The following is a 13,924-nucleotide window of genomic DNA, read 5'->3' on the forward strand; positions in this document are numbered from 1 at the left end:
TTTATTTATTTATTTATTTATCTATTTATTTATTTCAGGCATTCAAGAATGTGATCCACTTGTGTCTGAAGACAGCATGTCAGGGAATCCATTCAAGCATCGCCATCCCGATCCTTGGCTCTGGAGTTCTGAAATATCCACCTCAGTATGTCACAAAGTGGGTGTTTGAGACTATACGTAACTTTGGTGCCCGGAATCCTGCGTGTTCATTGGCTGAGGCCAGGATTGTTGTTCGTCCAGAAGATTCGAAAAATATACAGGTGAGATACTGTTGAGCAGTAACACAACGTGGGGCTTTGAAATGATACACGCCATTAATCAACATTCAGTGAGTGAGTATGGTTTTACGCTGCTTTTAGCAATATACCAGCAATATTACGTCGGGAACACCAGAAATGGGCTTCACACATTGTACCCATGTGGGGAATCGAACCTGGGTCTTTGGCATGATGAGCGAACGCTTAACCACTTGGCTTAATCAACAAGAAGGTGGATTGATTAAGATCTCAAATATAATCCATGATCACAGGCAGCCCTATGATCCATGCTCTGCAGGGTTGTGTCCCTTAGCCATGTCAGGATCCGTTACTATTACAGTAACAGTTGGGGGCCTGATGTATTACAACAGTTCAAAACACTGTTGCAATCAGGGTAGAACTATTTGAATAGTAGAACTATATTTCAGTTTTAAAAAAAATAATTTTCAGATAATATCAATACCATATTTTAGAAGATTATAATAAGAAATATGATGTTGCCTATTGAATAGTCTGTAGAGGATAACATGGAAGACAGTATATAAAATACACACCTGGAAAAAAGTAGGTGCAATTTTATCAGATGAACCCGATTATTCTTGAAAAATAATTATGATGTCTCAAAACCAAAATGATATGTATTAATATGGACTAGCTGCCCTCTTGTAAAAAACATCTCACGCTCTAAGGATATGTGTCAAGGTCATAGGGACTGTTTTATAAGGCCAAACAGAAATTTAGCTGCGGTTCCGATTACACTTCCTTCAAAATTAGGGTAGGTAGGTTGGGATTTTTAGGGAGGTCAGTTATTTTTTTACACATGTTTAAACTTGTAACATAAAATGTGAATTTGCAGCAGAAGAACAGGAAAAGATACAGAAATTTTAAAAGATATTTTATGGTTTGATGGTTGAAATACTGCTTGAACTCAAGAGAAATAAATCCAACATGATTGGACCTTAGAACATACAATAAAACAATTAAATAAGTACTACCGTATTCGACGTAATAAGCGCCCTGCTCTTATAAGCACCCACAGCAATATTTGCTAATATGTTGGCTAGTGAACAATCCCAATTAGCACCCCTTCCGATTGATCAATGTACAAAAGACTTTTTAATTCATGTATAATACATACTCATGTGTTAAATGCACCCTTAATTATGGGCAATTAAAATCTGGAAAAATATATCTGTCATAAATAAACATTTCAGGCTGTCAGCATAAATCTCGAAATTAACAATCTTTCAACTCTGTTCTTTTCACTACAATAATATTCTTATAACAGCCCCCTAATTTTGAGAGTGCCCTGGGCGCTTATTACGTTGAAAATGGTAAATGAGTAAGGCTGCTATTAGAGGGGAGGGGCATGTTGACTACTAGTACAGACTGTACCAAGTGTGCTGTGTGGGATGTTCCAGGCCCTGGAGAGTGCCGGCGCCGGTGGTGCGCAACCTGTCAGTGCCACTCCCTCTATTGCAGGTAAGGAGCTCCGAAGGCAATACCAAATAATGTGTTCTGGAGACTACATGGAAACAATTCTTTTGGACAGGAATCTAAAGCTAATAAAAGCACTTTGAAGCAGTCATTCAGTTATATCAAATGTGTCCTTGTGTTAGAAAGATTGTGTGCCATAGTCAAATATTTCAAATAAATAAGATATATTACTCCTACATGATACTTCTCTGCCTGAAGATCTGAGGAAACCTCCACAAGTCATCTCAGGTGCATCTTCCCGAGGCAAGAGCGTTTACTGACTTTAAAAGTCCAGTTTCCACCCTTGCCGAACTAGGCTGGAATTCCTGGGTTCAATCGTAGTGCCACCAGTGGCTATTACCAGTAATGTCTTTTCTATTTTCTCCTATTGACCAATCAGATTCAACCTCTCGTATCACTTGCATTTGATTCAAACAAAACGGTGGCGCCCAGTCAAGACGATCTGATCAATATTCAAGATCTATATTGTGATCAAACGAGTCTTACATCGCGAAGTGCATCAAATCACGTGAGCACCTTGATTAAAAGCATGAAAAGATATAGAAAATATCGATTTAGCGGTGCACATGCTTTGCAAATCCTGCAGTCGACCGAAATCTGCATGACACTTTACGAATCGGATTTCGATTTCGGTGCGCAATTTTGATTGGACTATGCATAGACTTGTTAGCCCAGCCAAAATGTAACTCCATAATACCAGCCTAGTTCGGCAAGGGTAGAAACTGGACTTTTATAGTCAGTTAACTCACTTGCCTCGGGAAGATGTGTCAGGTGAACCCTGAGCGACCTTGACCCCCAATCTAAATGAAGGGTTTGTTGGTCCGTGAGCCAATCTGATGCCAGATTCTAATACAATTCAGCTTTGCACCTCCATTAATTCCATTCAAATTTTTGTTTTAACAACATTCCTTCGAAGGAGCTCCCATTCCGTGGCACTCAGAAACAACTGGGTGTATGAAATATTCACAACAAGTAATGGCATGACCTTAATTATTTCCATTTGGAACTGGTCATTTTAGTTCATTCTTGAGATACAGAAATTTAGTATGCTGGCTGCATTTCTCCCTTGTACAGAAGATTAAGAAACATCAGCACTGATTGGCTGATTAGAAGGGTCCCCAACTGCACCCTCCTACAGTGAAGCTGTTAAATATTCATGCATGAGGTATCGTATTTGAGTAAAAGATCAGATTTTAATGAAATTGTTTGATTATCGTGACCTGTTGGGATTCTAGGCCAGTGAAGTTAGGTAGAATGAACAAATGTTTGACCTGGCTGAGTGTATGTCACCATGCCCTAACAAAGTGGATTGTTGCTCATGCTATCAACCACTGGTTTGCCAGGACTGTTCATGCTTCTGACAAGGCCACTGTGACATGGATGAAATATTGCTGACTGTGGCATTAAACTGTTCCCTCACTCACTTAAGTTATTCCGGCATCATACTGACGGTCCCCATGGGGATTCAGTGTTAGAATTGGTCCCCAGCAACCTATGCTTGTCGGCAGAGGTGACCAAATGATTGGATGGTCAGATTTGTGACTTGGCTGACAGCCTGTCATCGTACCCTGATTGTTGTGGATCCGTCCAGACCTGATTGTCTACAGGCCACTGAGTGAGTGAGTGAGTTGGGTTTTACGCCGCTTTTAACACTATTCCAGTTATATCGCGGAGTATCAGCTTAATGTGGGAGGAAAGCCCGAAGTGATGCAGGTCTCAGACGTTTACCACTTTGGTGAAACCCACGAGCACGGGTATGGTGCTGACAAACCTAGAAACATAATCGGGGCCTCACCGGGATTCCAACCCACAATCATAGGTTTCTGGCGTGCCCAAGGGACGCAACTCTGCACAGCAAATCGCAACGCCTTAGACGACTGGGCCACTCGTGCCCCCTACAGGCCACTGTCATATAGCTGGAATACTGCTGTGTGCTGCGTGAAACAATCAAAACAATCAAACATCATATATTGTATTAAGGTGTGAAACAACTCCTGTATTTCCTGTTGTTTAAGAAAACCTGCTGTGTCCCCCCGAGTGGACTCCCATGGCCCATGACACCTACTTCGAAGTGATCCCGGTCACGCCAGGAACCCAGGAATACCAGGATGTGGCGACTCACTTCGGTCAGTCGATGGGATCACATACCATCGTGTCTGTAAGTACCTAACTGTGGATTATCAAGCATAGATTGACAGTAGACACTAGGGCTGGGACGAGTCCAAATTTACTCCCCGGGTACCCACCCCCTATTACCCGACCCTACACGGGTACCTGCTGTAGGTCTCAGGAGATGTCTCAAAATGTCTGATTGGGAACATTTTTATCATAACCCTGCCTAATAAGTATTTAGATACACGCATTAAACAATCTGATCATTCATACACTGAAGTTGAATAAAGTTATATCTTTATTCAACCATATGAAAAATCAGAAGGAATGTGTGCATAGTCAGAAAGAAATGCGAACATTAGTGACTAGTAGTGTAACCATAGGGTTCTAGATAATTTTTGTCATTAAACAATATATCACGTGACTAACCACAGGTCTGGGTAGTCCTGCGGGTACCCGGGTCCTACTCAGTCTCCACCCGACCCGAGTACCCGAGTTACCCATCCCAGCACTAGTACACACTGATAATGGACTTCACGTATTAAGTGAGTGAGTATACTTTTATGCTGCTTTTTGCAATATTCCAGCAATATCATGGTAGGGGACCACAGAAATGGGCTTCAAACATTGTACCCAAGTCGTGAGTAAACGCTGTAACCACTAGGCCACCTCACCACCCTTTCATGCATTTTTTAATATACTTCCTTTCCCATATTGACCCTCAATGGGGATTCTTGATTAAAGTACTATCAAAAATGCTCGAAAAATGCTTTTTCTCGTTAAAAAAGGATAGAAGTATTCACAGACTGTTGCTATTGTTATATCAATAATTACCAATCGACCTACTTGTGGTGTGAAGTATTTCAGTCACAATTTACAAACATTCGAAAGAAAACAGCAAGTTCAGATTTATTTAGTCAAATAAAAGAAGCGTGAAACGGACTATAGAAATATGCGCCAACTCAGGTGACATTTGTTGATGTGAGGTCATCACCTCAGGACAGGTGTTAGGTAATTACCTCAGGTTAGTTATAGGCCGTTTCATACTTGCATGACAACACACAAATATTTACAAAGTTTATCATCATTTTACCTGTAAAAGTACATTTTAAGGCTTATTACATTGTCAGTTAGGATAGGCTAGATTAGGTAGATTTGCGTTATTTCAATATATGCTATTTTCATAGCATTTTCGACAGTAATTTAGTGTAGCAACCAGCTGCCATTCTTATGGTAAGAGGGGCGGTCGGGTAGCCTAGTGGTTAAAGCGTTCGCTCGTCACGCCGAAGACCCGGGTTCGGATCCCGACATGGGTACAATGTGTGAAGCCCATTTCTGGTGTCCCCAGCCGTGATATTGCTGGAATATTGCTAAAAGCGGCGTAAAACCATACTCACTCACTCACTCACTCTTATGGTAAGATTCAACTGAAGGGATAAGGTGACACGCTCGGCGACTTGGTTCACCTAGTGTCATCATACCCCAGCTGTGTGGAACATTACTCATAATATCAATCACTGGTTTATCTGGTCCAGACTTCATTATTTACAGATCGGCATCATATACTGGTGATATTGCCAAGTTCTGTGTTAAACAAGAAACAAAACAAACAGATCCTATCCTGACCTGCCTTGAAGCTATTTCCCTTCACAGAAAAATTAAAAAACTTCAGCAGGAAGAAAAGAAGACTGTTCTTATGATTTGATCTCAAACTCATTAAAATCCCATTAGGGGTCACGTCAGAACGACCTTTCATCCGACCAATCAGAGCGTTGCTTACCAGATCATGAAAGTGACAGTCGAATTGTGATTTCTCATCATGCAACCTCGAAAACTTTAACATGGGGTATTCCGAACGATAGTTATGGGCTTAACGACTGAATCTATACAATCTAGACCATATATCAGCCATTCCAGAATGTTCTTTTGTTCAGGTTTCAAATTTTTAAGCGAGAACTTGTCAAAATATGTTTCGAAGCGTAGTCGCCAATTTGAAATTAGAGCTGTAAAGCATGAGAAAGCTGCCTTCTGATTGGCTAATGTGGACTTCTTGTCAGTAATTCCATTGGTCGGTCAGAGTTCGCGAAATGTTGGTCTGACGTGACCCGGAATGGGATGTCCTCAGATCTTTGTTTAGCGGCAGCGAGAACTGAGATCTGATTTTATTGTTGGTTGTTGTTGGTTTGTTGTTTAACGCCGCACTCAGCAATATTCCAGCTATATGACGGCGGCCTGTAAATAATCGAATCTGGAACAGACAATCCAGTGATTGATATCATGAGCATCAATCCACGCAATTGGGATCGATGACATGCATCAACCAAGTCCCGTTAGTCGCCTTTTACGACAAGCATAGTCACCTTTTATGGCAAGCATGGGTTGCTGAAGAACTATTCTACCCCGGAATCTTCACAGGTCAGATCTGATTTTAATGAGATTTGAGTTAACTTGGTCATATAACGTTTCAGATTGAGCGGGTCCAGAACCGGACACTCTACATCCAATACATGGCCATGAAGCAGAGGCTGGAGGTGGATAGGCCTGGTCTTCAGAATGAGCGGATGTTGTGGCACGGCACCAGTGAGGATGTCACCATCAACATCAACATGAGGGGATTCAACCGCAACTTCTGCAACAAGAATGGTAAGACCATCATAGGCTCCAGGTCGGTTTGACTTCCATTAGCAATATGCATTCAAGGTCACATCATTGCACCCTTCCCTGACTTGTGATGGATGCTGATGCTGAAATAGTCATACAGTTTATGTACTGCAGGGGATTGGTGCCACAAATGGTTAAAAAAATATAGATTTATTTCAGTTTTCATTAACTGAAAGTTCAGGATTGCTAATTTCGCAACAACATTCCATCTATCCAGATGTTTCCCTTTATGGCGTCTCCTTGGAAGCCATTAGACCTATGACACTAGATCTACAAATAGAAGCTCCGAGCTTCCAATTCTGAACATAATAGCTGCTTTCCCTGTTATAAACTTTTACCCTGCTGTAGTAATTAATGTCACATTTCTGAGTTTTCCCCAACACAAAATCTAATTCTTTAACAAAATACGAGCAAAGGTCTCTCTAAAGTTTGCCCTTAAACTTGGGTCTTATTTTAAACATGGCTGCCATGTCAGCCATATTAAAAATATCATTTTCCTGTTTTGCCCATTTTCAGCCATTGTTAAATGTAGCACTTTGAAATTTGATAAGCATTAAGTATGACTAAAAATAAGTGCGTATTTGTGTATTTTGACCTTCACTTGTACCATATAGGCTGCAACTTTAAAAATAATTTAGATTTTGACCCTCCAAATTTAGTTTTATTGTATTAATGTGTAATTCAATGTATATGCATTGTACATCTTCAAGATCTAATGTTGCAAAAACTAAAAAAGATATTTAGGTGAGCTACAGGGCCTTGTCATTCAGTGTTTGCAATCAGGTTGGCAATGGATCCACATTTAACAAATCCTGAAACAAGAACAAAATCTTGGATGGGACTAGTGATGACAAACTAACTGAGATGCCTGTCTCTATGAAACCATTACTACAGTCTCCTCTATTCCTTCTCCAGTGATGTACGGTGAGGGTGTCTACTTCGCACTCAACTCCAAGTATTCCGCCCAAGACCAGTACTCCAAGAAAGACCAGCAGGGTCACAAGCGGATGTACCAGGCCCAGGTGCTCACTGGGGAGTTCACCGCGGGGACCAAGGGCATGAGGCACCCTCCCCCCAAAGACCCTAGCACCCCCCATGATGCCTTCGACTGCCTCGTCAACCGTGTCAGCAATCCAGAAATATTTGTGATATTCCATGATGCACAAGCATATCCAGCATATCTGGTCACGTTTACTGACTGATGTTATCCCGTTTACTGACTGAGGTTATCCTGTTTACTGACTGAGGTTATCCCATTTACTGACTGAGGTTATCCCGTTTACTGACTGATGTTATCCCATGTACTGACTGAGGTTATCCCGTTTACTGACTGAGGTTATCCTGTTTACTGACTGAGGTTATCCCATTTACTGACTGAGGTTATCCTGTTTACTGACTGAGCTTATCCCATTTACTGACTGATGTTATCCCGTTTACTGACTGAGGTTATCCCATTTACTGACTGATGTTATCCCGTTTACTGACTAACGTTATCCCATTTACTGACTGAGGTTATCCAATCTACTGACTGAGGTTATCCCATTTACTGACTGATGTTATCCCGTTTACTGACAAACGTTATCCCATTTACTGACTGATGTTATCCGTTTACTGACAAACGTTATCCCATTTACTGACTGATGTTATCCGTTTACTGACAAACGTTATCCCATTTACTGACTGATGTTATCCGTTTACCGACCGAGGTGATTTGTGGGTCTCCCCTGGAGTTCTGAAATGTACAACAAGTCGGTGTGGCTCAGGTGGGCTTATTCTCAAGCAGACAGAGTCTGTCTGCTTGAGAATAAGCCCACCTGAGCCAGGTCAATTTCATATATGTGACCATGAAGTAAAGCAAATCTAAGAATAATGTTGATATTTCAGTTGTTCATTAACTGCAACTGGATACTTATAATCAGGTAGGAATTTTAATTTTAATCTCTTTAATATTTGAAAAACGAGTAATTCATGGAAATCGTCTGTATGATGCAACATATATAATTTGTCAAGATTAAGAAATTTCCAGATAAACAGAATCATGTCTGCTTTTGGAGTAATCTCCATTTTGTTGTAATAACATGAAGTCTCAGATTATCTTTAATGAGTAAACATTAAAATGCAATTAAAGGTATGTATTCAGAACACTTGAGGTAAACAATATCTCTGATATTTATTTTGATTATTTGGAATCCATTTAGAAGGGACTGGGTGCATTCAGTGTAGATCCTGGACTAAATTGTCTGGATTAATTAATATCAGATCTTTTACTCCAATACAATACCCTTCTGCCTGCAGAAATTTGTAGGACACCACCTCGCGTCTGGTGAACTTTCTAATCAGCCAATCAGCATTGAGACCTCTAAATTCTCGGTATGAGCACCAAGTGTTCAGACCAACTTATCAGGTTTCTGTATCTCAAAAACTAACTACAACGACCAGTTCTGAATGTAAATAATTAAGCCCCCAGTTGTTTCTGAGTGCCATGTATCTTGACAAAAAAACGACCAGGTCCAAATGAAAATACTTAAGGTCATGCTATTACATTGTTGTGAATATTATACACCCACTTGTTCATGAGTGCCATGACATGTATCTTGAAAAACAAAACCGACCAGGTCCAAATGGAAATAATTAAGGTCATGCCATTACAATGTTGTGAATATTATTCACCCAGTTGTCCCTGAGTGCCATGGCATCTTCAACAAATGGAAGCTCCTTCGATAGAATGTTTGTGGTCTGTGTGTTTGTCATTTAACAAAAAGAAATAAAGCTGAGTCATTTTAGAAAGCTGACATCTGATTGGCTCAAGAACTCACACAGCCTTCATTCAGACAGCTGGGTGGTCAAAGGTCACTCAGGGTTCACCAGGCGTGACCTTCTATGGAGGTGTCCTCAGGTCTCAACACAGAGAGGTATCAGATCAGACTAAACAATCTGATTTAATGAGATTGGGATACTGTTTACCAAACTGATAGAAGGATTTGGCAGCTTTCATCAATATTTCACTTTTTGGCAATCCTTATGAGTACCTATGTTGTAAAGTAACTTGTTTGTTTGTTTTTTGTTTAATGCCGCACTCAGCAATATTCCACCTATATGGCAGCGGTCTGTAAATAGAGTCTTGACTGACAATCCAGTGATTGACATCATGAGCATTGATCCATGCAATTAGGATAAGCTGGCATGACATGCATCAACCAAGTCAGCGAGCCTGACCACCGATTCCGTTAGGTGCCTTGTGCCATAAGTCTGGTCCCCTTTTACTTGAAGCATGAGTTGCTGAAGATCTATTCTAACCCGGATCTTCAGGGGTCAGCAAAGTAATATCAGATTCCAAAATATCAAAAACTTCAATGAACACCCACTTATTATTCATGTTTGGATCAAATATCATTTCCCATCCATCACCTTGTCTCAGTGCCTTGTTTTGTGAACATAATATCAAAGACCATATACCGGTATATGGTCTCTGATTATATATTTCTTGACATAGGAACTTCTAGTGTTTCAGACATGGATGCATTAAGTAGACGGAAATGTCGGAGTAACTCTCCATTCCTTAAAATAATAGAGCAGTGTCCCCGCAGGGCCAGAGGTCCATTATATTTAAGAGTTGAGAGTTACGAGGATATTCCCCTACCTAAAACATATCCCTACTTTTTCACTTTGACAAAATATTCTCTTGTTGAAAATATTTAAAAAATATACCAGAACTCTTTGTAGACTGTATTTATGCTGTGTGAGTCGTTCTTGCGTGAGGCACAAGGAATTTATTCTCTGCCGCTGTTGCACGTGCGCCACGCTCCATCGCGAGCTGACATTTACAATGCATGGTACACGGCTTGACATAATTTTGTGGGGCCCTAAACTAGTATTTATTAATCGCTTGCACATTGTAAATACATGCTGATGGGAGTGATTGGAAATTTTAGACCCCCCCGAACAAGGATATATATTTTTCCTGATTTGTTTTTTCTCGTCAAAGGTTTATCTATTTGCTATAAATATGAACATTGTTTAGGTAACATGCTCTAACACAATATTATATACATATTATTTTGAGCTTTAAAGCATTATGCAAACTTATGAAAATATTTAATAGTTAATTTCACACTGTACGCTCATGTGTTGCTGTAGTTGAGGTTGACAATTACACATTCTCAAATCAAACGATGTGTGTTCAAACCCCGCTGGCGACACATGTTTTCGGAAAATAATTGAAATTATTCACTTGTCAATAAATGTAAAAAAAATATCCGTCTATTCCAAGTGGAAGTTAACTGAAATGTTTTGTTGTTGTTTTTTTCCAATCATTTTATTCCAGTTTCAGTGGTTACATACACAGTGATATATACATATATAGCATTATTAACAATTTGACACCGCATATTTGGAGGATAGGCCTTGATCTTGTAGGATCGAGCAAGATGTTCTGGCATGAAAGTAGTTAACACCATATTTATGAGCAATCGTAGAAAGATAAGCTAATAATAAAAGAATAAACAGTACCGAATGAAAACTGAAATGTTAGTTCAAGATAATGTATGATTGATAAACAACTCTCCATTCCTGAAAAATAATGGAGCGTTCAAACAATAGAATGATGTCACGGATGTGGGTTGCATTAAATTTATGACTAAAATCTGACATTATTACATGCATTTGACCTTGCGTAATTGCAATACACAATAATCAGTCAGTATTAATAGTATCAATACTTGGCCAGTAACGTGTGTCCAGTGTGCTATGTAGCAATTGTCATCTCTCAAAAAATGTTTTCATATAACAGGGAAGTTTGTTAAAAGGGGTAGATAACTCTACCAGGCAAAGAAATGATCATTATTCCAGTCCAGTTTGTTTTGTGTTTTTTGAATAAGCCGAATCTGAAGAGTAAGAATTTATTTAAAGAATATTGTTTGGGGTTGAAAACAATCTCATTAAAATCAGATCTAAGTTCTCGCTGCTGCTAAGCTTTGTTTAGTGATAGCGAGAACTAATATCTGATTTTAATGAGATTGGGTTGAAAATAGTCTTGTTTAACATTAAATATACATTAATTTGGGATTTGTATTTATATTTAAATTTTTAGTTCAAGAGTAGATCAAAATATTTTAGAAAAGAAACCTTAATTAATTCCTGACAATATTGTATATTTTAAATTTTGTTTCTTTATATATTGACTTTAAAAAAACCTTTTAAGACAAGAAATTGAATTTGTATGTCTTTCACCTCACTAACAGGTGGAAAACCTCCCTGAGCTGTAGAACTCGACCCGGAGGGACACTTGTCTTTGCCTGACCATGTATGTTAAGTGTGTATATATATGTGTATATATAATATCTGCATTTACTCAACCCTTTCTGGTGTGTGCTTGGGCATTGGGGGAATTCCTGTGGTGCAAAATGTAAAAAAAATATTTTTTTAAATTTATCTAAAATAAAACTTGTGAGACATTGTTTGCCTAGTCACAGGTTGTGGATCCCCGCCTCAGTGTTTGTACTTTAATATTACTGCAACTCCTATATATAACCTTTATAGAATTTATAATGGATGAATAAATATATAAAGTTTGCGATTTATTATTTTTATAAGTTGTATTGAAAATATGTTTATTTTGCTACAAGTTATCAAGGTGTTTCTAACAATATTAAACTGATATCAAACTGAGTACATAGGGATAATTTTGTTTTATTTTCACCCTTGAAAATCTGTACAGCAAATAAAACATTGTTCAGTTGTACAGATTGTCTTGACGGTGCTTTGTTCAGTTGTTCAGATTGTCTATAAGGTGCTTTGTTCAGTTGTACAGATTGTCTTGATGGTGCTTTGTTCTGCATATATTTTATTGCTAAATGTTTGTCATTGTATGTATCAAGTTGTTATTTATCATATAAAGTTTGATTGTGACGGGGCTGTACGTTTAGAATTGTTTTTTTTTAATATTTGCTTGGACATAGCCGAAATATTTGAGCTAGATTTATCAACACTATGAAACTTTTTTTAATTTCTTTTTGGTTTCCTATTAAAATTATATTTATCTCAGTCATTTCCACATTTTCTGTGTTTTGGCCGATGATGAATAGTGATGTTTGGTTCCAGAGCAGATAAAATAACATCACTGTAGTCTAAAACATTCCTAAAGAAAGCAATTTGACAAAATTAAAATAATATTTTTTTTTGCATGATATGGATAACTTGTGTTCAGCTATGAGAGAGGGTCACATGACTAGACTAGACCCTGCCTGGGACTGGTCCATTCAGGATTGATTTATAGCATATTCAACTTGTAATCCCCACATGGTCTTTGGTATGTTGAACATTTACGATCTCTGGAATGTGAACCATATATTGTCTTTGGTATGTCATCCATTTATGGCCTCTGGTATATTAACCACATGAATGGTGTGCCCTGATCGTGTTTCTAGGTTTGTCAGCTCCATACCCATGTGGGTTTCCAAAGTGGTACTTAAACGTCTAGGACCTGCATCATTGTAAGATGACATGCCCTGGTATAACTGAAATACTGTTCAAAGTAGCGGATCTCATAAATATCTATGTATAAAACTTTGTTTCTTTTGGGGTATTTAGTCAAGATTCCACAATGTTGTTTCATTACACTGTTTTAAAGTTAAAGCTTTACACATGTGTATTGTAGCCTGTACTTAGCTTTCAAAAGAAATCCTATTCTTTGTTGTAAACATTTGACAGGAAATAAAATAGGTCTTTGTGTATAATTTGTGCTTATTGTCTCCAGGGTATGCTATACGGGGGACATAGTAATAAGCTTGTGCGTCCGTCAGTCCGTCCAACTGCCTGGCTGTCCGTCTGTATGTTTGATTGTCCGGCCGTCATCATTTTTCGTCCGGATCATATCTCTAAAAGTAATAGGTATTCTTTCAAGAAACTTACACGCACAAACAAAAAAACAAGACGGGAACATATGGTACAAGTGAAAATTGCATCGGATTTCATTGTCACTGATGCGTAAAAGATGTCAAGATGCTTAATGCAGTCGATATACATCAATTGTTATTTAATCTTAGTCAATATTTTCATAGGTTGAAAAGTTCACAACGGCCTTGCAGTATGATGTTTTAGCCGAACACGGCTTCCACACCTATCTCTTCTGAAATATGTTGTATGCAGTTACGTTACAATTCTGATTTTCATTTCGAAAATCAAAATCAAAATGGCATCCAATGCATCACTAGTTAAAAACGTCCATTGTCCAGTAGGAATATAGGGACCCACTCACGTCACAGTTGGGGGTAATACTAACAAGCATGAAACGCTCATACCCCCTGTTAATACCCCCTTTTGCAGTCGAAGTCAATGTCATTGCCATGGAAATTCGAAAAATATATTTTTCAAAACTCCCAAAATATGAAAAAGCACCA

General features: G+C 38.7%; 1 protein-coding gene across 2 annotated transcripts in view; it reads left to right on the forward strand.

Annotated features, from left to right (window-relative positions):
* The window catches only part of LOC124136569 (protein mono-ADP-ribosyltransferase PARP14-like), a 32,643-nt gene extending 19,385 nt beyond the window's left edge, over positions 1-13,258 (forward strand). The window contains exons 12-17 of one of the 2 annotated variants that reach the window (XM_048393589.1): positions 39-260; positions 1,679-1,739; positions 3,770-3,912; positions 6,335-6,509; positions 7,443-7,730; positions 7,841-13,258. In XM_048393589.1, coding sequence (XP_048249546.1) covers positions 39-260; positions 1,679-1,739; positions 3,770-3,912; positions 6,335-6,509; positions 7,443-7,729 — 888 coding nt within the window. In that variant the 3' untranslated portion in view covers position 7,730; positions 7,841-13,258. Of the gene's footprint in view, positions 1-38; positions 261-1,678; positions 1,740-3,769; positions 3,913-6,334; positions 6,510-7,442 lie in introns of both variants that reach the window. The other variant, XM_046502522.2, reaches the window with a different exon arrangement.
* Positions 13,259-13,924: the final 666 nt, after the last annotated feature.

This window comes from Haliotis rufescens, unplaced genomic scaffold, assembly GCF_023055435.1.
Source record: "Haliotis rufescens isolate VD_foot unplaced genomic scaffold, xgHalRufe1.0.p SCAF_12, whole genome shotgun sequence".
Taxonomy (NCBI): domain Eukaryota; kingdom Metazoa; phylum Mollusca; class Gastropoda; order Lepetellida; family Haliotidae; genus Haliotis; species Haliotis rufescens.